The following is a 27,709-nucleotide window of genomic DNA, read 5'->3' as shown; positions in this document are numbered from 1 at the left end:
GTAAGGGCCAGCTGGGCCAGCCGAAGCCAGGAGCCAGAAGCTCCCTCTGGGGTCTCCTAGGGTGCAGGGGCCTCAGGACTGGGTCATTCTCCCATGTCTTCCCAGGTGCGTTAGCACGGAGCTGGATGGGACGTGGAGAAGCTGGAACTGGGACCAATAACAGAACAGGAGAATGATGTTGCATATGGTGGCTTTGCCCGCTAAGTTGCAACTCTGCCCAAAGCAGATGTTTTTAAAAATGTGTGTCTTCTATAGACTTTAAAAATAATTTGTTTGAAAGAAAGAGCTTCTATACAGTGGTCACTCCCTAGGTGGACATAGGCACTAAAGCTGGGCAAGCCTGAATCGGAGGCCCAGCTCTCTCAGTCTCCCCTGTAGTTGGTGGGGACTGCAGTCCTCAGCCATTGTGCTGCCCCCTGTGGGGCATTCACAGGGGGCTGGGAGGCCTGGGGGGAAGGGGCTGGGAGGCCTGGGGGGAAGGGGCTGGGAGGCCTGGGGGAGGGGCTGGGAGGCCTGGGGGAAGGGGCTGGGAGGCCTGGGGGGAAGGGGCTGGGCCTTGGGTGCCCTTGTAGGTGGCTGCCTGAAAGACTCCCTCTGACCTCCTCCTCTTCCAGTCCACACCATCCCCGTCAGCTGACCTGCTGGGTCTGGGGCCCACCCCCCAGGCCCCTGTGGGACCCCCACCCTCCTCCGGCAGCGGTGGGCTCCTCGTGGACGTGTTCTCCGACTCGGCTTCTGCCGCTGCACCGCTTGCTCCTGGTTCAGAGGACAACTTTGCCAGGTGGGCAGCTGGCATGGCCATGGCCAACTGGGTGCCCCCATCTCCCTTCTGTGTGGTTGAAGCAATTGTATGGAACCGCATTCAGCTGTGCAGGGGGGCGGGGTGGGCATGGTGTCGATTCCTAAGGTGGGAGAGTCGGTCTTGGGTCTCTCCACCCAGAGCCTCATGCACACGAGGCTCACGCCATGTTTTGGGGTTCGAGGACCTCTTATGCCCTGCTGTTGCCACTTCCTTGTCTGTGCTGCTGTGGTCTCATTGCAATCGGGGTCAAGGTGTTTGGGCTGTGCAGAAAGTAGCTTGTGTGTGTCCACCCCGGCCGCACTAACCGTGGGTCCTGGCTGGCTATGCTGCTGAGATTCATGCTGGAAGTGGGTCAGGAAGGCGATGTCTGTCCTCTGTAGCGGGTGGCAGTGTCTGTCCCATGAAGCGGGCGGCAGTGCCCCGTATAGCCTGTGGCAGTGCCCTGGGTAGCCTGTGTCTGTCCCATGTAGCAGGTGGAGTGGCAGTTGTCTGATAGCAGGAACCTGCTCTGAGGACCACGGAGGGCTGAGGGCGGGCTGCAGGCTGGCGTGCTCTGAGGACCACGGAGGGCTGAGGGCGGGCTGCAGGCTGGCGTGCTCTGAGGAGCTGCCTCCTGGGGTTCGGGGGTGCTGACTGTGATTGACCTTCTGCCTCCCTCCTGCCTAGGTTTGTCTGTAAAAACAACGGGGTGCTGTTTGAGAACCAGCTGCTACAGATCGGGCTCAAGTCTGAGTTCCGGCAGAACTTAGGTGGGTGTCCGTATCACTGCGTGGCACCTCTCTGCGGGTGTCGGGTCGCTGGAGCGCGTGGGCGGGCCTGTCCGCATTGCTCCAGTCACCGTGTGGCACTCTGTGGGGCACTGGAGGGCGTGGGCAGGCGTGGGCAGCAAGTGTGTGAGACCCTCATGTGACTCAGTTGAGGGGCATTTTGAGGGAAAGGGGGAAGTGGGCCCACGGAAGGACGAACACTGGCCACAGCTTCCCACACACAGCCGAAGTAGAGCAGGAGCTGTTTTGTTTTAAGGTTTATTTTATTTTTAGTTGAAAGGAAGAGTTAGAGAGAGAGAGATGTCCCATTAGCTGGTTCACTCCTCAGATGGCTGCAATGGCCAGAGCTGAGTTGACTCAAAGCCTGGAGCCTGGAGCCTCTTCTTGGTCTCCCATGTGGGTACAGGACCCCAGGCACTTGGGCAAGTCTCTGCTGCTTTCCCAGGCATAAGCAGGGAGCTGGCTGGGAAGTGAAGCAGCCGGGACTTGAGCCAGCGGCCATATGGGATGCTGGCGCCACAGGCGGTTGCGTAACTTGTTGGGCTACTTCCCAACACATGATGTAAATGAGGGCAGTGGGATGAGCCACTCACAGGGTGTCCTGTGGCATCTTGGTGGAGGGCTGGCACAGCCTGGGAGAGGGTATGTGTGCACATGCGTGGCATGTCCCAATGCCAGGACTGTCTGACTGTGGTATCCCCAAGGAGGTGCCTAGCAGGGTCTTGTGTGGTCCTGTCTGCCAATAACTGGGACTGCAAGGGGAGCCTGAGACCCCCTGGGGAGGCAGTAACCACGGCCCAGCAAAAGGGGGCCCTGCCCACCGGCGTAGCACGTGGTGCTGTCTGAAAAGCATCACGGCAGGACAGTTCTCTGCTGCAGGTGGGCCGGGCCGGACCCGAACTGGGAGCCCCTGCCTCTGAGGCCCAGCCGAGCTGGGAGCCGCCTGCTGGCTGGCTGAGCCACAGCTGCCTCCTGCTGCTCCTGGGCCTAAGCTCACTGACTGCCCTCGGCTCTCTGCTGTTTGCTTGCAGGCCGGATGTTCATATTTTATGGCAACAAGACCTCCACACAGTTTCTGAATTTCACCCCAACACTGATCTGCTCGGATGGCCTTCAGTCCGATATCCTTGGCTCTGGAGGGAGGGTGTCCCTCCCGGTTCCATCAGCAGCTCTTGCATTTGCTGCTGCATGTCAGAGGTGGCGTCGGAGGGTCACCCAGCAGTCCCAGCTGACCTCAGCCTCGTGGGGCAGGGTGGGGTGGCCACAGGGCTGCAGGAGGCCATTGCCCTCAGCTCAGCCCTTAGCGAGGACAGAAACGCTACTAGACGGGCCTTCCCCGAGTGGACGCTGGTGAGGCAGCCACGGCCTCCTGGGGCAGCGGCTGCCCTCGCCGGGCACGCGTGCTTGGAGAGGCATAGGATTTCTCGGAGCTCTGTAGGAAGGAAGGTGCTGGACCGTGTCTGCTGGACTCTGCACTGGGTTGCGTGATGAGTGCCTGGCAACTGTCCTGTGCAGGGTTGGGGGCACCTGGTGTGGCCCACACGGGTGGGATTCCTTGACACCCACACAGCTGAACCTGCAGACCAAGCCTGTGGACCCAACTGTGGATGGGGGCGCCCAGGTGCAGCAGGTGGTCAACATCGAGTGTGTGTGTGACTTCACGGAGGCCCCAGTGCTTAACATCCAGTTCCGGTGAGGTGTCACCTTCGCCAGGGTGGGGACGTGCGTGTGGGGTGCGCGCCTCCTTGGGGCCTGGCAAGTGTGGGGTCCTTCTGAGGTCTGTCCCACGATGGCCCCTCCCACACCCTGGCCAGCAGCATGCCAGGTCTTCTGTTCTTCCTGTGGGAGAGTGTGTCGGTTGGGTGGCCCGTTCTGCTCCCTGGTGCCCTTCACTCCTGTGGCATCTACAGGTATGGCGGCACATTCCAGAACCTGTCAGTGAAGTTGCCTGTGACCCTCAATAAGTTCTTCCAGCCCACAGAGATGGGGTCACAGGACTTCTTCCAGCGCTGGAAGCAGCTGAGCAAGTGAGGGCTGGCTGCTTGGGGCCATCCTGGGGGAGGTGGGGGGTGGTCCCGAGGTAGGGAGGGGGTGGTGGGGAGTGGGTGGTCCTGGGGGTGAGGGTGGTCCCCAGGTAGGGAGGGGTGGTCCTGGGGGCAGATGCTCTCTGTGACACAGCCTTGACCCCCGTCTTGCAGCCCGCAGCAGGAGGTACAGAACATTTTCAAAGCCAAGCACCCGATGGACACGGAGATCACCAAAGCCAAGGTAGTGGTTCGTGCAGCAGACTGGGGGACGGATGCCACCCCGGGCCAAGCCACGCCCTGACACCCCACTTCTCTTGGACAGATCATAGGGTTTGGCTCTGCACTGCTCGAAGATGTTGACCCCAATCCTGCCAACTTTGTGGGCGCCGGGATCATCCACACGAAGACCACCCAGATCGGGTGCTTGCTTCGCTTAGAGCCAAATCTGCAGGCCCAGGTCAGGCCCTGCCAGAGCCGGGGAGAAATGTGGCAGCTCCCAAGCTGCCCGGGGGTGCCTGGTGGCAGGTCCCTGTGCTGCCCTTCACACAATGACCCTGTGCGGTAGCTGCTCAGTGCAGGCACCTGGTGGCCTCTCAGCAGTCCATGGCAGCTGCCACCCTGGTGCCCACATTGGCTCGGACATGCTGCCACACAGGTGCCACACCACCGGCCCTGACTCTGGTTGGGCCCACATCTTGGCTCCCACGTGCATCTTGGGCTCTGGCTGTGGGTGGCAGTGGTGAGGGCCCCGGCGAGGGTCCCACTGACCACTGGCCTGTCTGTTTCAGATGTACCGACTGACGCTGCGAACGAGTCGGGAGACCGTGTCCCAGCGGCTGTGTGAGCTGCTGTCGGAACAGTTCTGAGTCATGGCCGTGGGCATGGTCCTGCTCATCTCTGCCCTGTGTCCTTGTCACTGTGCTGCAAGTCCACCCCTCAGGTGGGGCCCCTGCCCCGTGTCCCCAGCTCTGTCCCCTGGGCATGGATAGAGTGCCATGGACTTTACAGACAGAAAGCTACGTGTGGACGGCGGGGCTGCCCCGTCGCGGGAAGCCCGGATCCTGGGACCAGTTTTGTAGGAACCACGGCAGTCCTGTGGCTCAGTCTGTACATTAAAGGGAAGTGACAAGTCTGAGTGGACATGGCAGTGTGGTGCACTGGGCTGAGTCAGTTCTGCAGGTCTAGCGGTGGCGCTGATCCAGGTGGAGCTGGTCTTTGGGGGTCCCCAGGCCTGGGGCAGGGTGCAGGACCCTCTGGGCAGGTGACCAGCTCCGGTACAGGGAAGCCATTGTGTCCATGTGGGCAGTTTGAGGGTGAGGATCCTGCACGTTCCTGTGGCTTGCTCAGGGCCACTCCCTCAGTCACTGTCGGCAAGGCACCTGCATGGTCAGGGTGGAGAAGGAGGCCCTGGCTGGTGCCTGGCAGTGAGTGGGCAGGGTGGAGGCGGAGGTCCTGGCTGGGGCCTGGCAGTGAGTGGGTGGGCAGGGTGGAGGAGGAGGCCCTGGCTGGGGCCTGGCAGTGGGTGGGCAGGGTGGAGGAGGAGGAGGCCCTGGCTGGGGCCTGGCAGTGAGTGGGCAGGGTGGTGGAGGAGGCCCTGGCTGGGGCCTGGCAGTGAGTGGGCAGGGTGGTGGAGGAGGAGGCCCTGGCTGGGGCCTGGCAGTGAGTGGGTGGACAGGGAGGAGGAGGAGGCCCTGGCTGGGGCCTGGCAGTGAGTGGGTGGGCAGGGTGGAGGGGGCCCTGGCTGGGGCCTGGCAGTGAGTGGGCAGGGTGGAGGAAGAGGCCCTGGCTGGGGCCTGGCAGTGAGTGGGTGGGCAGGGTGGAGGCGGAGGCCCTGGCTGGGGCCTGGCAGTGAGTGGGTGGGCAGGGTGGAGGAGGAGACCCTGCCTGGGGCCTGGCAGTGAGTGGGTGGGCAGGGTGGAGGAGGAGGCCCTGGCTGGGGCCTGGCAGTGAGTGGGTGGGCAGGGTGGAGGAGGAGGCCCTGCCTGGGGCCTGGCAGTGGGTGGGTAGGGTGGTGGAGGAGGAGGCCCTGGCTGGGGCCTGGTAGTGAATGGGTGGGCAGGGTGGAGGAAGAGGCCCTGGCTGGGGCCTGGCAGTGAGTGGGTGGGCAGGGAGGAGGAGGCCCTGGCTGGGGCCTGGCAGTGAGTGGGTGGGCAGGCTGAAGGAGGAGGCCCTGGCTGCGGCCTGGCAGTGAGTGGGTGGGCAGGCTGGAGGAGGAGGCCCTGGCTGCGGCCTGGCAGTGAGTGGGTGGGCAGGCTGAAGGAGGAGGCCCTGGCTGCGGCCTGGCAGTGAGTGGGTGGGCAGGCTGAAGGAGGAGGCCCTGCCTGAGGCCTGGCAGTGGAGGACGCCAGCCTGCATGTACCACATGAGTACACTTTGATGTGTGGTTGTGACCTTGAAGTGATTTGAAGGCAGCTGCCAGGCCACTGCTGAGTGGAGGCCCCCCAGGAGCTGCTGGGATGCTGGGAATGCAGCCAGTCCTGCAACTCGCACTGGCCACGGGAGGCCACGCAGGAGTGGTAGCAACCGGCCCCTCCTGGCTGGCATGGCTGAGCCTTCGGGACATGTGGTCCTGGGTCCCCCTGCCCAGCACACACTGTGTCCATGGGGCCGGGTGAGCAAGTCCTGGCCGGAGGCTTCTGATGAGGCCAGCAACGTGCTGGACAGTAGCTCGGGCCGAGGGGGACTCACCGCCTGGTGGCCTTCTGCCAGAGATGGGCTAGGCCTGCCAGGTCCAGCGATGACGCTGTCTGTGTGGGTTGCAGCGGGACATAAAAGGAGGTGACACAGGTGGTGCTCGCTGCCTGGTTTATTAGCATCTGCCCTTGAGCTGCCACCCCGTGCCCTGTTCTCGGGCCTAGGGTGGCTTCCTTTGCTGCCCTTGGTACCTGCCTGTCCTCACATTGCCAGGTGCCCACAGTTGGACACACTGTGGCTAGGTGTCCCTGCTGGAGCCACCTCTGCCTGCGTCAGTGGCCTTCAGGCTGAGAGTAGACAAACTGGCTGCTGGCAGGAAGTGTCCATGGACGGGCAGGTGAGGCGCTGGCAGGAAGTGCCCATGGACAGGTAGGGGGAGGCGCTGGCAGACAGTGCCCATAGACCCAGCTGGGGGCAGTGGTCTGTCTGCTTTGGCCTTACTCTGCTTCCTGGGGGTTTGTGGAGCAAGGAGGTGGGGATTGGGCACCCCTGAGGCCAACTGGGTTCCAGGACAGTCTGTGGGCATCGCCAGCCCCAGATCCCCCCATTAATCTGCACAGGTCCAGGGGCTGCAGGTGCAGCTGGTGAAGACCTGCAGGGGCAGCAGGAGCGGGCTCCCCGGAGCTGCAGGGTCCGAGCAGGGCAGCTCCAGCTGCTTCTCGTAGGAGGTGACGGGGCGGCAGCAGCCGCATTGGGTCTCTATCTGCAGGCTCTCCGGATTGAAGCTGTCGGAATCCAGATGAGTGCAAGGGTCAGCTGGGCCAGGCTCACACCTACCCTCTAGGAGGGGTGCCCCCCCCGCAGTGGATCACATGGCGGGGCAGGGGCCCTGGCAACGGGACACACAGCAGGGTGGGGGCCCTCACAGCAGGTCACACTGTGGGGTGGGGGCCCTCACAGTGGGACACACGGCAGGGCGGGGGCTTACCTGGCTGAGGAGGGGCAGCTGCCCTCACAGCGGGTCACGGTCACGTTGGCCTTGCACCCCTGGTAGGTGACCTCCCGCTGCTGCTCCTGGACATGGCACAGCCCTGGGGGACAGCAGGGGCAGTCAAGCACGCTGGGAGTGGCACAGGACAGATGCTGCCAACTGCCCCGCTTGGCACAGGAGCAGTGACTGATGGCCACAAATGAAGGGACTGGCATCCCCAAGGGACACTGTATCTGCTCTCTGGCCGTGGGAGCAGAGTAGGTCCCTGGTCTGGGCAGGTACAAGCACCAAACACACAGGGCAAATGACCATGGGGGGCCGGCACTGTGGCCAGGGGGTTAAGTTGCTGCCCATGTTTCCACTGGAGTCCTGGCTGCTCCCCTTCCCATCCAGCTCCCTGCTCATGGCCTGGGAAAGCAGCAGAGGACAGACCGAGTGCTCAGGACCCTGCCTGTACTGGGGAGACCGGGATGCTCTAGGTCTTGGCTTTGTGCCAGCCCAAGCCTGGCTGTGGTGACCACTGGGTAGTGGACAGGCAATGTCTGCCTCCCTCTGTAACTTAGAGCTGAACCCATCACAGGGCAAGTGGCTTGAGTTCAGGACAGGTCCTGATTGGACAGGTCATTGCCCGTGTGTCTACCACTCTCCTACCAGGCTGAGGAGCCCTAGGAACTAGCCTACCACACTTCACTCCTCCAGAATGGTGAGAGAGGACGGTCCAGTCCCATCTCCTGGATCGACACAGGCTCAGACTGTCATGTGGTAGGGCACAGGGGAGGCCCTGCTGGATGTGCCCAGGCTGCACAGGCGATGAGTCCCAGAGAACAGGTGGAGCACGGGATGGATTTGTCTGCCGCCTGCTGGGATGCTTACCTAAAACCCCCGGTCTATCAGGGCGGAGATGGGAAGAGGCCAGGGCAGGGGAGGGGCTGTAGGCCTGATATGACACCTGCAGGGAACTTACCTGGTGAGCTGGGAGCAGACGGGACCATGGAGGACACCAAGGGGTTGCTGGTGGAAGACAGGACAGAGCTGGTCAGGAGTAAGGATGTAGTCGGCCAGCTGGGAGAGGGCTTGCTGCTGGTGAAGTTGCTAGTTGGAGAACTAGGTATGACAGTCGTGCCCAAGGAGGAGGACATGGGGCCAGCAGTGGAGATGTGGCTAGTGAGAGAGGTCTGGCGGGAGGTGGTGGACAAGGAGGAGGCAGTGGAAGCCGTGCTGCTGGCTGTGGTGCGAGCAGTGGACAAGAGATGCCCAGTGCTGGAAAGGGGCAAAGAGGATAATGTGGAAGGAAGCAGGCCAGTGGTGGACAGAGGATCGGCAGAGGAAGGGAAGGACGGGGTCGCGGTGGGCAGAACACTGGAGCTGAAGGAAGTGGAGGATGCAGAGGAAGATGGAGGAGCAACAGGTGAAGTGTGCAGCGGGAAAGAGGTGCTGGGGATTGGGGACAGGGTAGCTGAACTGCCAGTGTTTGAGGGCCAGCTGGAGGGAACACTTAATGAGGAGGTAGAGGAGGGACGAGCAGAAGGGGAGGTGTGCAGGTGGGGCGGCAAGGAGAGAGTGAACGTGGGAAGTGGCCAGGGGGTCTGGGAAGGGAGGCTAGGGCTGGAGGTAGGAGGAACGCTACTCCCAGGGGCAGATGAAGAAGTGAGCGTGGTCCAAGAACTGGGCCAGGAATTATTGGGATGAGAAGTAGTCCTAGCAGTGCTGACAGAGCTGTGGGGCAGGGTGGTGGGAGAGGTGGTGGCCGTGGAGAGTGGGGCCGTGTGTGTGGGGCCCGTGGGCTCGAGCGTTGTTGTGGGAGGCGTGGAGGAGGTGGAGTGTGGGTTGGTTGGGGTGGTGTCCTCATGCGAGGTGGTCGTCACGGAGGAGGTGGAGAGTGTGGGCGAGATGGTGGGCAGTGAGGTCTCGTGGCTAGATGGTGTGGGGAGGGTGCCGGTGGTGCTGAAGGGTGTGGTGGTCGGGGGAAGGGTGGTGAGAGGAGTGGTGGTTCCAGAGGCTGTGGTCCTGGCTGGGGTGGTGAAGGAGGTGTGGGGACTGCTGGGGGCAGAGGAGGTGGTGACGGTCGTGGGGGTGGTGGTTTCTGTGAGTGGGGCTGAGGAGGACTGGTGGGGCGGTGTGGAGGATGGGAGTGGGGTGAGAGACACAGAGGTTCTGGCAGTGCTGACAGAGCTGTGGGGCAGGGTGGTGGGAGAGGTGGTGGCTGTGGAGAGTGGGGCCGTGTGTGTGGGGCCCGTGGGCTCGAGCGTTGTTGTGGGAGGCGTGGAGGAGGTGGAGTGTGGGTTGGTTGGAGTGGTGTCCTCGTGCGAGGTGGTCGTCACGGAGGAGGTGGAGAGTGTGGGCGAGATGGTGGGCAGTGAGGTCTCGTGGCTAGATGGTGTGGGGAGGGTGCCGGTGGTGCTGAAGGGTGTGGTGGTCGGGGGAAGGGTGGTGAGAGGAGTGGTGGTTCCAGAGGCTGTGGTCCCCCTGGCTGGGGTGGTGAAGGAGGTGTGGGGACTGCTGGGGGCAGAGGAGGTGGTGACGGTCGTAGGGGTGCGAGTTTGCGTGGTGGTGGTGGTGGTGGTTTCTGTGAGTGGGGCTGAGGAGGACTGGTGGGGCGGTGTGGAGGATGGGAGTGGGGTGAGAGACACAGAGGTTCTGGCAGTGCTGACAGAGCTGTGGGGCAGGGTGGTGGGAGAGGTGGTGGCCGTGGAGAGTGGGGCCGTGTGCGTGGGGCCCGTGGGCTCGAGCGTTGTTGTGGGAGGCGTGGAGGTGGTGCGCGTGGAGGAGGTGGAGTGTGGGTTGGTTGGAGTGGTGTCCTCGTGCGAGGTGGTCGTCACAGAGGAGGTGGAGAGTGTGGGCGAGATGGTGGGCAGTGAGGTCTCGTGGCTAGATGGTGTGGGGAGGGTGCCGGTGGTGCTGAAGGGTGTGGTGGTCGGGGGAAGGGTGGTGAGAGGAGTGGTGGTTCCAGAGGCTGTGGTCCTGGCTGGGGTGGTGAAGGAGGTGTGGGTACTGCTGGGGGCAGAGGAGGTGGTGACGGTCGTGGGGGTGCGAGTTTGCGTGGTGGTGGTGGTTTCTGTGAGTGGGGCTGAGGAGGACTGGTGGGGCGGTGTGGAGGATGGGAGTGGGGTGAGAGACACAGAGGTTCTGGCAGTGCTGACAGAGCTGTGGGGCAGGGTGGTGGGAGAGGTGGTGGCCGTGGAGAGTGGGGCCGTGTGCGTGGGGCCCGTGGGCTCGAGCGTTGTTGTGGGAGGCGTGGAGGAGGTGGAGTGTGGGTTGGTTGGAGTGGTGTCCTCGTGCGAGGTGGTCGTCACAGAGGAGGTGGAGAGTGTGGGCGAGATGGTGGGCAGTGAGGTCTCGTGGCTAGATGGTGTGGGGAGGGTGCCGGTGGTGCTGAAGGGTGTGGTGGTCGGGGGAAGGGTGGTGAGAGGAGTGGTGGTTCCAGAGGCTGTGGTCCCCTTGGCTGGGGTGGTGAAGGAGGTGTGGGGACTGCTGGGGGCAGAGGAGGTGGTGACGGTCGTGGGGGTGCGAGTTTGCGTGGTGGTGGTGGTGGTGGTTTCTGTGAGTGGGGCTGAGGAGGACTGGTGGGGCGGTGTGGAGGATGGGAGTGGGGTGAGAGACACAGAGGTTCTGGCAGTGCTGACAGAGCTGTGGGGCAGGGTGGTGGGAGAGGTGGTGGCGGTGGAGAGTGGGGCCGTGTGCGTGGGGCCCGTGGGCTCGAGCGTTGTTGTGGGAGGCGTGGAGGAGGTGGAGTGTGGGTTGGTTGGAGTGGTGTCCTCGTGCGAGGTGGTCGTCACGGAGGAGGTGGAGAGTGTGGGCGAGATGGTGGGCAGTGAGGTCTCGTGGCTAGATGGTGTGGGGAGGGTGCCGGTGGTGCTGAAGGGTGTGGTGGTCGGGGGAAGGGTGGTGAGAGGAGTGGTGGTTCCAGAGGCTGTGGTCCCCCTGGCTGGGGTGGTGAAGGAGGTGTGGGGACTGCTGGGGGCAGAGGAGGTGGTGACGGTCGTAGGGGTGCGAGTTTGCGTGGTGGTGGTGGTGGTGGTGGTGGTGGTGGTTTCTGTGAGTGGGGCTGAGGAGGACTGGTGGGGCGGTGTGGAGGATGGGAGTGGGGGGAGAGACACAGAGGTTCTGGCAGTGCTGACAGAGCTGTGGGGCAGGGTGGTGGGAGAGGTGGTGGCCGTGGAGAGTGGGGCCGTGTGCGTGGGGCCCGTGGGCTCGAGCGTTGTTGTGGGAGGCGTGGAGGAGGTGGAGTGTGGGTTGGTTGGAGTGGTGTCCTCGTGCGAGGTGGTCGTCACGGAGGAGGTGGAGAGTGTGGGCGAGATGGTGGGCAGTGAGGTCTCGTGGCTAGATGGTGTGGGGAGGGTGCCGGTGGTGCTGAAGGGTGTGGTGGTCGGGGGAAGGGTGGTGAGAGGAGTGGTGGTTCCAGAGGCTGTGGTCCCCCTGGCTGGGGAGGTAAAGGAGGTGTGGGGACTGCTGGTGGCAGAGGAGGTGGTGACGGTCGTGGGGGTGCGAGTTTGCGTGGTGGTGGTGGTGGTGGTGGTTTCTGTGAGTGGGGCTGAGGAGGACTGGTGGGGCGGTGTGGAGGATGGGAGTGGGGTGAGAGACACAGAGGTTCTGGCAGTGCTGACAGAGCTGTGGGGCAGGGTGGTGGGAGAGGTGGTGGCCGTGGAGAGTGGGGCCGTGTGCGTGGGGCCCGTGGGCTCGAGCGTTGTTGTGGGAGGCGTGGAGGTGGTGCGCGTGGAGGAGGTGGAGTGTTTGTTGGTTGGAGTGGTGTCCTCGTGCGAGGTGGTCGTCACAGAGGAGGTGGAGAGTGTGGGCGAGATGGTGGGCAGTGAGGTCTCGTGGCTAGATGGTGTGGGGAGGGTGCCGGTGGTGCTGAAGGGTGTGGTGGTCGGGGGAAGGGTGGTGAGAGGAGTGGTGGTTCCAGAGGCTGTGGTCCTGGCTGGGGTGGTGAAGGAGGTGTGGGTACTGCTGGGGGCAGAGGAGGTGGTGACGGTCGTGGGGGTGCGAGTTTGCGTGGTGGTGGTGGTGGTGGTGGTTTCTGTGAGTGGGGCTGAGGAGGACTGGTGGGGCGGTGTGGAGGATGGGAGTGGGGTGAGAGACACAGAGGTTCTGGCAGTGCTGACAGAGCTGTGGGGCAGGGTGGTGGGAGAGGTGGTGGCCGTGGAGAGTGGGGCCGTGTGCGTGGGGCCCGTGGGCTCGAGCGTTGTTGTGGGAGGTGTGGAGGAGGTGGAGTGTGGGTTGGTTGGAGTGGTGTCCTCGTGCGAGGTGGTCGTCACAGAGGAGGTCGAGAGTGTGGGCGAGATGGTGGGCAGTGAGGTCTCGTGGCTAGATGGTGTGGGGAGGGTGCCGGTGGTGCTGAAGGGTGTGGTGGTCGGGGGAAGGGTGGTGAGAGGAGTGGTGGTTCCAGAGGCTGTGGTCCCCCTGGCTGGGGAGGTAAAGGCGGTGTGGGTACTGCTGGGGGCAGAGGAGGTGGTGACGGTCGTGGGGGTGCGAGTTTGCGTGGTGGTTGTGGTGGTGGTGGTGGTTTCTGTGAGTGGGGCTGAGGAGGACTGGTGGGGCGGTGTGGAGGATGGGAGTGGGGGGAGAGACACAGAGGTTCTGGCAGTGCTGACAGAGCTGTGGGGCAGGGTGGTGGGAGAGGTGGTGGCCGTGGAGAGTGGGGCCGTGTGCGTGGGGCCCGTGGGCTCGAGCGTTGTTGTGGGAGGTGTGGAGGAGGTGGAGTGTGGGTTGGTTGGAGTGGTGTCCTCGTGCGAGGTGGTCGTCACGGAGGAGGTGGAGAGTGTGGGCGAGATGGTGGGCAGTGAGGTCTCGTGGCTAGATGGTGTGGGGAGGGTGCCGGTGGTGCTGAAGGGTGTGGTGGTCGGGGGAAGGGTGGTGAGAGGAGTGGTGGTTCCAGAGGCTGTGGTCCCCTTGGCTGGGGTGGTGAAGGAGGTGTGGGGACTGCTGGGGGCAGAGGAGGTGGTGACGGTCGTGGGGGTGCGAGTTTGCGTGGTGGTGGTGGTGGTGGTTTCTGTGAGTGGGGCTGAGGAGGACTGGTGGGGCGGTGTGGAGGATGGGAGTGGGGTGAGAGACACAGAGGTTCTGGCAGTGCTGACAGAGCTGTGGGGCAGGGTGGTGGGAGAGGTGGTGGCGGTGGAGAGTGGGGCCGTGTGCGTGGGGCCCGTGGGCTCGAGCGTTGTTGTGGGAGGCGTGGAGGAGGTGGAGTGTGGGTTGGTTGGAGTGGTGTCCTCGTGCGAGGTGGTCGTCACGGAGGAGGTGGAGAGTGTGGGCGAGATGGTGGGCAGTGAGGTCTCGTGGCTAGATGGTGTGGGGAGGGTGCCGGTGGTGCTGAAGGGTGTGGTGGTCGGGGGAAGGGTGGTGAGAGGAGTGGTGGTTCCAGAGGCTGTGGTCCCCCTGGCTGGGGTGGTAAAGGAGGTGTGGGGACTGCTGGGGGCAGAGGAGGTGGTGACGGTCGTGGGGGTGCGAGTTTGCGTGGTGGTGGTGGTGGTGGTGGTTTCTGTGAGTGGGGCTGAGGAGGACTGGTGGGGCGGTGTGGAGGATGGGAGTGGGGTGAGAGACACAGAGGTTCTGGCAGTGCTGACAGAGCTGTGGGGCAGGGTGGTGGGAGAGGTGGTGGCCGTGGAGAGTGGGGCCGTGTGTGTGGGGCCCGTGGGCTCGAGCGTTGTTGTGGGAGGCGTGGAGGTGGTGCGCGTGGAGGAGGTGGAGTGTGGGTTGGTTGGAGTGGTGTCCTCGTGCGAGGTGGTCGTCACAGAGGAGGTGGAGAGTGTGGGCGAGATGGTGGGCAGTGAGGTCTCGTGGCTAGATGGTGTGGGGAGGGTGCCGGTGGTGCTGAAGGGTGTGGTGGTCGGGGGAAGGGTGGTGAGAGGAGTGGTGGTTCCCGAGGCTGTGGTCCTGGCTGGGGTGGTGAAGGAGGTGTGGGGACTGCTGGGGGCAGAGGAGGTGGTGACGGTCGTGGGGGTGCGAGTTTGCGTGGTGGTGGTGGTTTCTGTGAGTGGGGCTGAGGAGGACTGGTGGGGCGGTGTGGAGGATGGGAGTGGGGTGAGAGACACAGAGGTTCTGGCAGTGCTGACAGAGCTGTGGGGCAGGGTGGTGGGAGAGGTGGTGGCCGTGGAGAGTGGGGCCGTGTGCGTGGGGCCCGTGGGCTCGAGCGTTGTTGTGGGAGGCGTGGAGGAGGTGGAGTGTGGGTTGGTTGGAGTGGTGTCCTCGTGCGAGGTGGTCGTCACAGAGGAGGTCGAGAGTGTGGGCGAGATGGTGGGCAGTGAGGTCTCGTGGCTAGATGGTGTGGGGAGGGTGCCGGTGGTGCTGAAGGGTGTGGTGGTCGGGGGAAGGGTGGTGAGAGGAGTGGTGGTTCCCGAGGCTGTGGTCCCCCTGGCTGGGGAGGTAAAGGCGGTGTGGGTACTGCTGGGGGCAGAGGAGGTGGTGACGGTCGTGGGGGTGCGAGTTTGCGTGGTGGTTGTGGTGGTGGTGGTGGTTTCTGTGAGTGGGGCTGAGGAGGACTGGTGGGGCGGTGTGGAGGATGGGAGTGGGGGGAGAGACACAGAGGTTCTGGCAGTGCTGACAGAGCTGTGGGGCAGGGTGGTGGGAGAGGTGGTGGCCGTGGAGAGTGGGGCCGTGTGCGTGGGGCCCGTGGGCTCGAGCGTTGTTGTGGGAGGCGTGGAGGAGGTGGAGTGTGGGTTGGTTGGAGTGGTGTCCTCGTGCGAGGTGGTCGTCACAGAGGAGGTGGAGAGTGTGGGCGAGATGGTGGGCAGTGAGGTCTCGTGGCTAGATGGTGTGGGGAGGGTGCCGGTGGTGCTGAAGGGTGTGGTGGTCGGGGGAAGGGTGGTGAGAGGAGTGGTGGTTCCAGAGGCTGTGGTCCCCTTGGCTGGGGTGGTGAAGGAGGTGTGGGGACTGCTGGGGGCAGAGGAGGTGGTGACGGTCGTAGGGGTGCGAGTTTGCGTGGTGGTGGTGGTGGTGGTGGTGGTGGTGGTTTCTGTGAGTGGGGCTGAGGAGGACTGGTGGGGCGGTGTGGAGGATGGGAGTGGGGGGAGAGACACAGAGGTTCTGGCAGTGCTGACAGAGCTGTGGGGCAGGGTGGTGGGAGAGGTGGTGGCTGTGGAGAGTGGGGCCGTGTGTGTGGGGCCCGTGGGCTCGAGCGTTGTTGTGGGAGGCGTGGAGGAGGTGGAGTGTGGGTTGGTTGGAGTGGTGTCCTCGTGCGAGGTGGTCGTCACGGAGGAGGTGGAGAGTGTGGGCGAGATGGTGGGCAGTGAGGTCTCGTGGCTAGATGGTGTGGGGAGGGTGCCGGTGGTGCTGAAGGGTGTGGTGGTCGGGGGAAGGGTGGTGAGAGGAGTGGTGGTTCCAGAGGCTGTGGTCCCCCTGGCTGGGGTGGTAAAGGAGGTGTGGGGACTGCTGGGGGCAGAGGAGGTGGTGACGGTCGTGGGGGTGCGAGTTTGCGTGGTGGTGGTGGTGGTGGTGGTTTCTGTGAGTGGGGCTGAGGAGGACTGGTGGGGCGGTGTGGAGGATGGGAGTGGGGGGAGAGACACAGAGGTTCTGGCAGTGCTGACAGAGCTGTGGGGCAGGGTGGTGGGAGAGGTGGTGGCCGTGGAGAGTGGGGCCGTGTGCGTGGGGCCCGTGGGCTCGAGCGTTGTTGTGGGAGGCGTGGAGGTGGTGCGCGTGGAGGAGGTGGAGTGTGGGTTGGTTGGAGTGGTGTCCTCGTGCGAGGTGGTCGTCACAGAGGAGGTGGAGAGTGTGGGCGAGATGGTGGGCAGTGAGGTCTCGTGGCTAGATGGTGTGGGGAGGGTGCCGGTGGTGCTGAAGGGTGTGGTGGTCGGGGGAAGGGTGGTGAGAGGAGTGGTGGTTCCAGAGGCTGTGGTCCTGGCTGGGGTGGTGAAGGAGGTGTGGGTACTGCTGGGGGCAGAGGAGGTGGTGACGGTCGTGGGGGTGCGAGTTTGCGTGGTGGTGGTGGTGGTGGTTTCTGTGAGTGGGGCTGAGGAGGACTGGTGGGGTGGTGTGGAGGATGGGAGTGGGGTGAGAGACACAGAGGTTCTGGCAGTGCTGACAGAGCTGTGGGGCAGGGTGGTGGGAGAGGTGGTGGCCGTGGAGAGTGGGGCCGTGTGCGTGGGGCCCGTGGGCTCGAGCGTTGTTGTGGGAGGTGTGGAGGAGGTGGAGTGTGGGTTGGTTGGAGTGGTGTCCTCGTGTGAGGTGGTCGTCACAGAGGAGGTGGAGAGTGTGGGCGAGATGGTGGGCAGTGAGCTCTCGTGGCTAGATGGTGTGGGGAGGGTGCCGGTGGTGCTGAAGGGTGTGGTGGTCGGGGGAACGGTGGTGAGAGGAGTGGTGGTTCCAGAGGCTGTGGTCCCCCTGGCTGGGGAGGTAAAGGCGGTGTGGGTACTGCTGGGGGCAGAGGAGGTGGTGACGGTCGTGGGGGTGCGAGTTTGCGTGGTGGTTGTGGTGGTGGTGGTGGTTTCTGTGAGTGGGGCTGAGGAGGACTGGTGGGGCGGTGTGGAGGATGGGAGTGGGGGGAGAGACACAGAGGTTCTGGCAGTGCTGACAGAGCTGTGGGGCAGGGTGGTGGGAGAGGTGGTGGCCGTGGAGAGTGGGGCCGTGTGCGTGGGGCCCGTGGGCTCGAGCGTTGTTGTGGGAGGCGTGGAGGAGGTGGAGTGTGGGTTGGTTGGAGTGGTGTCCTCGTGCGAGGTGGTCGTCACGGAGGAGGTGGAGAGTGTGGGCGAGATGGTGGGCAGTGAGGTCTCGTGGCTAGATGGTGTGGGGAGGGTGCCGGTGGTGCTGAAGGGTGTGGTGGTCGGGGGAAGGGTGGTGAGAGGAGTGGTGTTTCCCGAGGCTGTGGTCCTGGCTGGGGTGGTGAAGGAGGTGTGGGGACTGCTGGGGGCAGAGGAGGTGGTGACGGTTGTGGGGGTGTGAGTTTGCGTGGTGGTGGTGGTCGTTTCTGTGAGTGGGGCTGAGGAGGACTGGTGGGGCGGTGTGGAGGATGGGAGTGGGGTGAGAGACACAGAGGTTCTGGCAGTGCTGACAGAGCTGAGGGGCAGGGTGGTGGGAGAGGTGGTGGCCGTGGAGAGTGGGGCCGTGTGCGTGGGGCCCGTGGGCTCGAGCGCTGTTGTGGGAGGCGTGGAGGAGGTGGAGTGTGGGTTGGTTGGAGTGGTGTCCTCGTGCGAGGTGGTCGTCACAGAGGAGGTGGAGAGTGTGGGCGAGATGGTGGGCAGTGAGGTCTCGTGGCTAGATGGTGTGGGGAGGGTGCCGGTGGTGCTGAAGGGTGTGGTGGTCGGGGGAAGGGTGGTGAGAGGAGTGGTGGTTCCAGAGGCTGTGGTCCCCTTGGCTGGGGTGGTGAAGGAGGTGTGGGGACTGCTGGGGGCAGAGGAGGTGGTGACGGTCGTGGGGGTGCGAGTTTGCGTGGTGGTGGTGGTGGTGGTGGTTTCTGTGAGTGGGGCTGAGGAGGACTGGTGGGGCGGTGTGGAGGATGGGAGTGGGGTGAGAGACACAGAGGTTCTGGCAGTGCTGACAGAGCTGTGGGGCAGGGTGGTGGGAGAGGTGGTGGCCGTGGAGAGTGGGGCCGTGTGTGTGGGGCCCGTGGGCTCGAGCGTTGTTGTGGGAGGCGTGGAGGAGGTGGAGTGTGGGTTGGTTGGAGTGGTGTCCTCGTGCGAGGTGGTCGTCACGGAGGAGGTGGAGAGTGTGGGCGAGATGGTGGGCAGTGAGGTCTCGTGGCTAGATGGTGTGGGGAGGGTGCCGGTGGTGCTGAAGGGTGTGGTGGTCGGGGGAAGGGTGGTGAGAGGAGTGGTGGTTCCAGAGGCTGTGGTCCCCCGGGCTGGGGTGGTAAAGGAGGTGTGGGGACTGCTGGGGGCAGAGGAGGTGGTGACGGTCGTGGGGGTGCGAGTTTGCGTGGTGGTGGTGGTGGTGGTGGTTTCTGTGAGTGGGGCTGAGGAGGACTGGTGGGGCGGTGTGGAGGATGGGAGTGGGGTGAGAGACACAGAGGTTCTGGCAGTGCTGACAGAGCTGTGGGGCAGGGTGGTGGGAGAGGTGGTGGCTGTGGAGAGTGGGGACGTGTGCGTGGGGCCTGTGGGCTCGAGCGTTGTTGTGGGAGGCGTGGAGGTGGTGCGCGTGGAGGAGGTGGAGTGTTTGTTGGTTGGAGTGGTGTCCTCGTGCGAGGTGGTCGTCACAGAGGAGGTGGAGAGTGTGGGCGAGATGGTGGGCAGTGAGGTCTCGTGGCTAGATGGTGTGGGGAGGGTGCCGGTGGTGCTGAAGGGTGTGGTGGTCGGGGGAAGGGTGGTGAGAGGAGTGGTGGTTCCAGAGGCTGTGGTCCTGGCTGGGGTGGTGAAGGAGGTGTGGGTACTGCTGGGGGCAGAGGAGGTGGTGACGGTCGTGGGGGTGCGAGTTTGCGTGGTGGTGGTGGTTTCTGTGAGTGGGGCTGAGGAGGACTGGTGGGGCGGTGTGGAGGATGGGAGTGGGGTGAGAGACACAGAGGTTCTGGCAGTGCTGACAGAGCTGAGGGGCAGGGTGGTGGGAGAGGTGGTGGCCGTGGAGAGTGGGGCCGTGTGCGTGGGGCCCGTGGGCTCGAGCGTTGTTGTGGGAGGCGTGGAGGAGGTGGAGTGTGGGTTGGTTGGAGTGGTGTCCTCGTGCGAGGTGGTCGTCACAGAGGAGGTGGAGAGTGTGGGCGAGATGGTGGGCAGTGAGGTCTCGTGGCTAGATGGTGTGGGGAGGGTGCCGGTGGTGCTGAAGGGTGTGGTGGTCGGGGGAAGGGTGGTGAGAGGAGTGGTGGTTCCCGAGGCTGTGGTCCCCCTGGCTGGGGAGGTAAAGGCGGTGTGGGTACTGCTGGGGGCAGAGGAGGTGGTGACGGTCGTGGGGGTGCGAGTTTGCGTGGTGGTTGTGGTGGTGGTGGTGGTTTCTGTGAGTGGGGCTGAGGAGGACTGGTGGGGCGGTGTGGAGGATGGGAGTGGGGTGAGAGACACAGAGGTTCTGGCAGTGCTGACAGAGCTGTGGGGCAGGGTGGTGGGAGAGGTGGTGGCCGTGGAGAGTGGGGCCGTGTGCGTGGGGCCCGTGGGCTCGAGCGTTGTTGTGGGAGGCGTGGAGGAGGTGGAGTGTGGGTTGGTTGGAGTGGTGTCCTCGTGCGAGGTGGTCGTCACAGAGGAGGTGGAGAGTGTGGGCGAGATGGTGGACAGTGAGGTCTCGTGGCTAGATGGTGTGGGGAGGGTGCCGGTGGTGCTGAAGGGTGTGGTGGTCGGGGGAAGGGTGGTGAGAGGAGTGGTGGTTCCAGAGGCTGTGGTCCCCTTGGCTGGGGTGGTGAAGGAGGTGTGGGTACTGCTGGGGGCAGAGGAGGTGGTGACGGTCGTGGGGGTGCGAGTTTGCGTGGTGGTGGTGGTGGTGGTTTCTGTGAGTGGGGCTGAGGAGGACTGGTGGGGCGGTGTGGAGGATGGGAGTGGGGTGAGAGACACAGAGGTTCTGGCAGTGCTGACAGAGCTGAGGGGCAGGGTGGTGGGAGAGGTGGTGGCCGTGGAGAGTGGGGCCGTGTGCGTGGGGCCCGTGGGCTCGAGCGTTGTTGTGGGAGGCGTGGAGGAGGTGGAGTGTGGGTTGGTTGGAGTGGTGTCCTCGTGCGAGGTGGTCGTCACAGAGGAGGTGGAGAGTGTGGGCGAGATGGTGGGCAGTGAGGTCTCGTGGCTAGATGGTGTGGGGAGGGTGCCGGTGGTGCTGAAGGGTGTGGTGGTCGGGGGAAGGGTGGTGAGAGGAGTGGTGGTTCCAGAGGCTGTGGTCCCCCTGGCTGGGGTGGTGAAGGAGGTGTGGGGACTGCTGGGGGCAGAGGAGGTGGTGACGGTCGTAGGGGTGCGAGTTTGCGTGGTGGTGGTGGTGGTGGTGGTGGTTTCTGTGAGTGGGGCTGAGGAGGACTGGTGGGGCGGTGTGGAGGATGGGAGTGGGGTGAGAGACACAGAGGTTCTGGCAGTGCTGACAGAGCTGTGGGGCAGGGTGGTGGGAGAGGTGGTGGCCGTGGAGAGTGGGGCCGTGTGTGTGGGGCCCGTGGGCTCGAGCGTTGTTGTGGGAGTCGTGGAGGAGGTGGAGTGTGGGTTGGTTGGAGTGGTGTCCTCGTGCGAGGTGGTCGTCACGGAGGAGGTGGAGAGTGTGGGCGAGATGGTGGGCAGTGAGGTCTCGTGGCTAGATGGTGTGGGGAGGGTGCCGGTGGTGCTGAAGGGTGTGGTGGTCGGGGGAAGGGTGGTGAGAGGAGTGGTGGTTCCAGAGGCTGTGGTCCTGGCTGGGGTGGTAAAGGAGGTGTGGGGACTGCTGGGGGCAGAGGAGGTGGTGACGGTCGTGGGGGTGCGAGTTTGCGTGGTGGTGGTGGTGGTGGTGGTTTCTGTGAGTGGGGCTGAGGAGGACTGGTGGGGCGGTGTGGAGGATGGGAGTGGGGGGAGAGACACAGAGGTTCTGGCAGTGCTGACAGAGCTGTGGGGCAGGGTGGTGGGAGAGGTGGTGGCCGTGGAGAGTGGGGCCGTGTGCGTGGGGCCCGTGGGCTCGAGCGTTGTTGTGGGAGGCGTGGAGGTGGTGCGCGTGGAGGAGGTGGAGTGTGGGTTGGTTGGAGTGGTGTCCTCGTGCGAGGTGGTCGTCACAGAGGAGGTGGAGAGTGTGGGCGAGATGGTGGGCAGTGAGGTCTCGTGGCTAGATGGTGTGGGGAGGGTGCCGGTGGTGCTGAAGGGTGTGGTGGTCGGGGGAAGGGTGGTGAGAGGAGTGGTGGTTCCCGAGGCTATGGTCCTTGCTGGGGTGGTGAAGGAGGTGTGGGTACTGCTGGGGGCAGAGGAGGTGGTGACGGTCGTGGGGGTGCGAGTTTGCGTGGTGGTGGTGGTTTCTGTGAGTGGGGCTGAGGAGGACTGGTGGGGCGGTGTGGAGGATGGGAGTGGGGTGAGAGACACAGAGGTTCTGGCAGTGCTGACAGAGCTGTGGGGCAGGGTGGTGGGAGAGGTGGTGGCCGTGGAGAGTGGGGCCGTGTGCGTGGGGCCCGTGGGCTCGAGCGTTGTTGTGGGAGGCGTGGAGGAGGTGGAGTGTGGGTTGGTTGGAGTGGTGTCCTCGTGCGAGGTGGTCGTCACAGAGGAGGTGGAGAGTGTGGGCGAGATGGTGGGCAGTGAGGTCTCGTGGCTAGATGGTGTGGGGAGGGTGCCGGTGGTGCTGAAGGGTGTGGTGGTCGGGGGAAGGGTGGTGAGAGGAGTGGTGGTTCCCGAGGCTGTGGTCCCCCTGGCTGGGGAGGTAAATGCGGTGTGGGTACTGCTGGGGGCAGAGGAGGTGGTGACGGTCGTGGGGGTGCGAGTTTGCGTGGTGGTGGTGGTGGTTTCTGTGAGTGGGGCTGAGGAGGACTGGTGGGGCGGTGTGGAGGATGGGAGTGGGGTGAGAGACACAGAGGTTCTGGCAGTGCTGACAGAGCTGTGGGGCAGGGTGGGGGGAGAGGTGGTGGCGGTGGAGAGTGGGGCCGTGTGCGTGGGGCCCGTGGGCTCGAGCGTTGTTGTGGAAGGCGTGATGGTGGTGCCTGTGGAGGAGGTGGAGTGTGGGTTGGTTGGAGTGGTGTCCTCGTGCGAGGTGGTCGTCACAGAGGAGGTGGAGAGTGTGGGCGAGATGGTGGGCAGTGAGGTCTCGTGGCTAGATGGTGTGGGGAGGGTGCCGGTGGTGCTGAAGGGTGTGGTGGTCGGGGGAAGGGTGGTGAGAGGAGTGGTGGTTCCCGAGGCTGTGGTCCTGGCTGGGGTGGTGAAGGAGGTGTGGGGACTGCTGGGGGCAGAGGAGGTGGTGACGGTCGTGGGGGTGCGATTTTGCGTGGTGGTGGTGGTTTCTGTGAGTGGGGCTGAGGAGGACTGGTGGGGCGGTGTGGAGGATGGGAGTGGGGTGAGAGACACAGAGGTTCTGGCAGTGCTGACAGAGCTGTGGGGCAGGGTGGTGGGAGAGGTGGTGGCCGTGGAGAGTGGGGCCGTGTGCGTGGGGCCCGTGGGCTCGAGCGTTGTTGTGGGAGGCGTGGAGGAGGTGGAGTGTGGGTTGGTTGGAGTGGTGTCCTCGTGTGAGGTGGTCGTCACGGAGGAGGTGGAGAGTGTGGGCGAGATGGTGGGCAGTGAGATCTCGTGGCTAGATGGTGTGGGGAGGGTGCCGGTGGTGCTGAAGGGTGTGGTGGTCGGGGGAAGGGTGGTGAGAGGAGTGGTGGTTCCCGAGGCTGTGGTCCCCCTGGCTGGGGTGGTAAAGGCGGTGTGGGTACTGCTGGGGGCAGAGGAGGTGGTGACGGTCGTGGGGGTGCGAGTTTGCGTGGTGGTTGTGGTGGTGGTGGTGGTTTCTGTGAGTGGGGCTGAGGAGGACTGGTGGGGCGGTGTGGAGGATGGGAGTGGGTTGAGAGACACAGAGGTTCTGGCAGTGCTGACAGAGCTGTGGGGCAGGGTGGTGGGAGAGGTGGTGGCCGTGGAGAGTGGGGCCGTGTGCGTGGGGCCCGTGGGCTCGAGCGTTGTTGTGGGAGGCGTGGAGGTGGTGCGCGTGGAGGAGGTGGAGTGTGGGTTGGTTGGAGTGGTGTCCTCGTGCGAGGTGGTCGTCACAGAGGAGGTGGAGAGTGTGGGCGAGATGGTGGGCAGTGAGGTCTCGTGGCTAGATGGTGTGGGGAGGGTGCCGGTGGTGCTGAAGGGTGTGGTGGTCGGGGGAAGGGTGGTGAGAGGAGTGGTGGTTCCAGAGGCTGTGGTCCTGGCTGGGGTGGTGAAGGAGGTGTGGGGACTGCTGGGGGCAGAGGAGGTGGTGACGGTCGTGGGGGTGCGAGTTTGCGTGGTGGTGGTGGTGGTGGTGGTTTCTGTGAGTGGGGCTGAGGAGGACTGGTGGGGCGGTGTGGAGGATGGGAGTGGGGTGAGAGACACAGAGGTTCTGGCAGTGCTGACAGAGCTGTGGGGCAGGGTGGTGGGAGAGGTGGTGGCCGTGGAGAGTGGGGCCGTGTGCGTGGGGCCCGTGGGCTCGAGCGTTGTTGTGGGAGGCGTGGAGGAGGTGGAGTGTGGGTTGGTTGGAGTGGTGTCCTCGTGCGAGGTGGTCGTCACAGAGGAGGTGGAGAGTGTGGGCGAGATGGTGGGCAGTGAGGTCTCGTGGCTAGATGGTGTGGGGAGGGTGCCGGTGGTGCTGAAGGGTGTGGTGGTCGGGGGAAGGGTGGTGAGAGGAGTGGTGGTTCCCGAGGCTGTGGTCCTGGCTGGGGTGGTGAAGGAGGTGTGGGGACTGCTGGGGGCAGAGGAGGTGGTGACGGTCGTGGGGGTGCGAGTTTGCGTGGTGGTGGTGGTGGTGGTGGTGGTGGTGGTTTCTGTGAGTGGGGCTGAGGAGGACTGGTGGGGCGGTGTGGAGGATGGGAGTGGGGTGAGAGACACAGAGGTTCTGGCAGTGCTGACAGAGCTGTGGGGCAGGGTGGTGGGAGAGGTGGTGGCGGTGGAGAGTGGGGCCGTGTGCGTGGGGCCCGTGGGCTCGAGCGTTGTTGTGGGAGGCGTGGAGGTGAACCCTGTTATCGTCGGCAGTGTTTCTCTTGTTTGTGTTTCTTGTGTGTTGGTCGTGTGTTTGTCATGTGTTGTGTGTGTGTGTGTCGATGTTGTCATTGTGACCTGTGCTGTCGCATGTGTTACGTGTGTGGTGCTGCTCCCCCTGGACGTTGGCTCGGGCCTGGTCGTTGTCCTGTGGCTTCCTGTGGGTTCTGGGGTCTCATATGTTGTTGGTGCTGCGAAAACACATGCGGCGTATATCATTTCTTACTGGTGCTCCGTGAGATTCACCCTCTCGTAACCGCTGCTCTCACACTCTGCCCTGTGCTCTGCCACCCTCCCATGTCCTTTGCTCTGCCACCCTCCCCTGCCTGTGCTGTGCCTCCGTCCCCTGCGTGTGCTGTGCCTCCGTCCCCTGCCCTGTGCTCTGCCTCCCTCCCCTGCCCTGTGCTCTGCCACCCTCCCCTGCCCTGTGCTGTGCCTCCGTCCCCTGCCCTGAGCTGTGCCACCCTCCCCTGCGCTGTGCTGTGCCTCCGTCCCCTGCCCTGAGCTGTGCCACCCTCCCCTGCCCTGTGCTGTGCCACCCTCCCCTGCCCTGTGCTCTGCCACCCTCCCCTGCCCTGTGCTCTGCCACCCTCCCCTGCCCTGTGCTGTGCCTCCGTCCCCTGCCCTGTGCTCTGCCACCCTCCCCTGCCCTGTGCTGTGCGTCCCCCCTGGTATCTTGGGGATTTCTCTCCCTCCTCTGCTCCCTCCTGCATGTCTTCTCTGTCTCATTTCATGGTGTCTGTTCCCCTGCTGTGTGGTTCTCTCTGCGTGCTCCCTCTCTGTTGTTCACACTCGAGGCTGTGTACCTCTGCCTGATGGTCCCCTGCTGTACCCACAGCCTCGTCTGGCCCTGTGTTCAGTTGGTTCCTGCCTGCCTGCCTTGTGTGTATCTGCTGGTAGCTGCAGGGCCATGTGCTGGTCCCTGGTTGTTTGTGGCTGGGTCTGCTGTGCCAGCTCACTGCAGCTCACCTTGGGTTTGACTGGTTTCCGTCGTGTGCAGCGTGCGCCGGGCTGTGGTGCTGGTGCCTGGTCTCGGGGATGACGCCAGGGTCCTGCTTGTGGCCTGCGTCTCTGTGCGCCCTGGCGTGCCTGTGACGGACAGCAGCGTTGTGGCCTGTGGGCGCTGGCTACGCCTGCGTGAGGGCACCCAGCCCAGCCGCGCTGCAGCCACACCCTCTCCCTGCTGGTCTGCTTGTGGCCTGGCAGCCTGACCGACATGTCGTCCCTCTGACTCTCCAGGCTGTAGCAGGTGCGGTGAGAGAGCTGTCTGGGCTGCCTTGCCAACCCAGGCTGTGTCCCTTCACGGGTCCCTGGGCCCTGTAGCAGGCCCTGCAGCAAGGGGCCCGTGTGTCCCTTAGCGAGGGCCCTAGGCAGTGTATGCTGGTCTCCCAGAAGGATCCAAGGTCAAGTCCCTGGAACTGGCTTGCCTTGGGACCCTGCCTCTCAGCTGTCACCCACCCCGGCACCTCCTCAGGAGACACTGGCTTGGTCCAGGGGCTGGAGGCTGTCCCTGGCCCTGCTAAGGACGTGGCCAAGGCTGTGGTGTGAAGGCTGGGAATGGGGGTGCAGAGGTTGAGCATGGGTGAGTCTGAGGAGTGAGGCAGCAGTTCCTGGCCCAGAGCACCCCTTGGGAGTGCCCTGTGTGGCTGGCAGGGCCCATCCTGGCCTGAGCTCACCCCACAGCCCTCCCGCTCCCTGGCCCTGCTTGTGCCCCGTGAACCCTGTCCAGCTGGCCCTGCGCAGTATGTCACCTGTGGTGGGTGTGGCCGATGGAGTAGGCGGGGACATAGTGGGCGTGGCCGACGGCATCAGAGGGGTGGCAGCCGGTGAGGGCGTGGTGGGCATGGTCGAGGGCACAATGGGCGTGGTCGAGGGAGTGGCCGTGGCTGATGGCAGAGCTGCAAGCAGAGAGTGGTCACTCCTGGCCCTGGGTCCTCAGGAGTCAGAGTTGCTCCGCCTGGCAGGGCGCGGGCACTTGGAGTCCCGAGAGAAGGCCCAGGCTCTGCCCCCATCCAAACTCCTGCTCCCCTCCATTCCTGGCTGCTAATGCAGGAGGAGGTGGACAGCCAAGGGGCTGTGACCCACTGGGCGTTGCAGGGCTGTCCCGACTCCACAAAGCCCTCCCGCTCTGCACCCCAATACGGCGGCCTGCCTGAGCTGCAGGGAGGGCCATGGGCTGTTTTCTGTCCATCTGGAGGGGTGTCCCCGAGGGTGGGGATCCCTGGGACACTGCTGGACTTACCACCACACGGCACACATGAGCCCACATTGTGGTCGTAGTATTCATCCTGGGAGCAGTTGTAGCAGCCTAGGGCAGGGAAGCAGCAGGCTCTGGTGCCCCTTCAACCCACCCTGTCCTCCAGCCTCCCTGCTGGGCCTCACCCTGGACACCCTGAAATGGCCCTGCTGGCAACTGCCCCTCTCCTCTCAGCCCATGCCCCTTCTGCCTGCGCCCGCTCCTCTGCTGGCTGGCCTGGCCAAAGCTGAGTCCCGAGCCCCTCTCGCCTTGGCAGCCTGTGTCTCCCCTGGCCAAGGTCCAGGGTCCTTGTCTGCCTGTGGCGGCCAGGTCATCTCTGAGTCTTCCCAGGGCTGCCTGTCCTGGTGCCTCTCACCCGTCAGCCCATTCTTCAGAATCCCTCCTCCACATTCCATGGCTGAGCCCCCTCACTGCCGTGAGCCCCTCACTGCTGGCCAGGCCCCTCACTGCCATGGGCCCCTGACTGCCGTGGGCCCCTGACTGCCGTGGGCCCCTCACTGCCGTGGGCCCCTGACTGCCGTGGGCCCCCTGACTGCCGTGGGCCCCTGACTGCCGTGGGCCCCCTCACTGCCGTGAGCCCCTCACTACTGGCCGGGCCCCCTCACTGCCGTGGGCCCCTCACTGCTGGCCAGGCCCCCTCACTGCCGTGGCTTCCTGCCCCTGTTCCTCCCACCTGTGCAGAGCCTTCTGGAAGCCTGGGAGCTCAGACACGGCCCACCTTGCCAGGGTCTGACCTGCAGCAGCCCCTTACTAGCCCCCATGTGTGGGTTCTCAAGGTCTGTGCAGCTTCCTCTTGCCCTCCCAGCTTCTCCACTGGCCTCGGCTCATTTCTGAGACGGGTTTAGTTGGCCAGCTTTTTACAGAGGACAGCCCTGTACACGTCCTGGCCATGTTCCTGAGCCACAGCCAGGGGACACGGGACTGTCTCCCGGGGAGGGCGTGACTCCGTGGGAGACCCGTGTTGGGGTGACTGTCAGTGTCGGGGGGATGGTGTGAGCAGGCTGTCCATGGGTGAGGGTGCCCCGCCCATCCCCCCGGATCTGGAACCTTCAGTGTTGGCGTCAGGGAAGGCCTGCAGTTGGCCGGGGCACAGGCAGGGCTGGTAGTGCCAGGTACAGTTGGCCTCCTGTGTGTACTTGTACTCGTCGTTGCCCCCCCGCGTGTGCGTGTTGTAGAAGTCGCAGTAGATGGCTGGGGAGAAAGGGACGGCTTAGTGGGGTGGGCCCTGACCCAGGCAAGCCCAGGGAGACCCTGGGCTGGGCGGCTGGGAGGGGCACCCCGCGGGGGCCTGCGGGTGACTCACGGCAGAAGTCTGGGGCCCGCCAGTCCACACACACGCCCTTGTCCAGACAGGCCTTGGCGTAGGCGGCCACTGCGTCACACAGGCACTCACAGTCTCCTCCCGTGTCGCAACCACATGTGTCCCGCACACAGGCCTCATAGTAGGGCATGCGGTACACCTGGGGAGCAGGATGGTGCCAGCTCAGCCTCGTCCAGGGGTGCTCCCTACGTGGGAACCTCAGTCCGGGCCTGCTGACGGGCTGCCGTGGAGGGGGCGTGGGGGTCCTGTCTGGGCTGGCACTCCCAGGGACCCTGGGCCAAGGTCAGGATGCTGCCCACCACGGCCACCTCTCCCACCGTGTGCTCCGAGCTTCGGTGGGTATGCCAAGCTGGCCCCTGCCACAAGGCCTTTGCCCTGGCTGTTCTGCAGGGACAGAGTGGAATTGGGAACCGCTATCTCCCAGCTGTCCTTCAGTCCTTAGCCCTGAGAATTGGGGCC

General features: G+C 64.5%; 1 protein-coding gene across 2 annotated transcripts in view; it reads left to right on the top strand.

The window, feature by feature from the left end:
* Window positions 1-4,731, top strand: part of AP2A2 (adaptor related protein complex 2 subunit alpha 2) — a 67,264-nt gene extending 62,533 nt beyond the window's left edge. For both annotated transcript variants that reach the window (XM_040971134.1, XM_040971135.1), the window contains exons 15-22: window positions 615-781; window positions 1,469-1,551; window positions 2,601-2,690; window positions 3,138-3,261; window positions 3,480-3,596; window positions 3,768-3,837; window positions 3,919-4,053; window positions 4,385-4,731. In XM_040971134.1, coding sequence (XP_040827068.1) covers window positions 615-781; window positions 1,469-1,551; window positions 2,601-2,690; window positions 3,138-3,261; window positions 3,480-3,596; window positions 3,768-3,837; window positions 3,919-4,053; window positions 4,385-4,462 — 864 coding nt within the window. In that variant the 3' untranslated portion in view covers window positions 4,463-4,731. The remainder of the gene's footprint in view (window positions 1-614; window positions 782-1,468; window positions 1,552-2,600; window positions 2,691-3,137; window positions 3,262-3,479; window positions 3,597-3,767; window positions 3,838-3,918; window positions 4,054-4,384) is intronic.
* The last annotated feature ends 22,978 nt before the right edge of the window (window positions 4,732-27,709 follow it).

This window comes from Ochotona curzoniae, unplaced genomic scaffold (genome assembly GCF_017591425.1).
Source record: "Ochotona curzoniae isolate NIBS_2020 unplaced genomic scaffold, NIBS_Ocur_1.0 scaffold_4937, whole genome shotgun sequence".
NCBI classification, from domain to species: domain Eukaryota; kingdom Metazoa; phylum Chordata; class Mammalia; order Lagomorpha; family Ochotonidae; genus Ochotona; species Ochotona curzoniae.
This window is presented reverse-complemented; position numbering and strand designations above follow the sequence as displayed.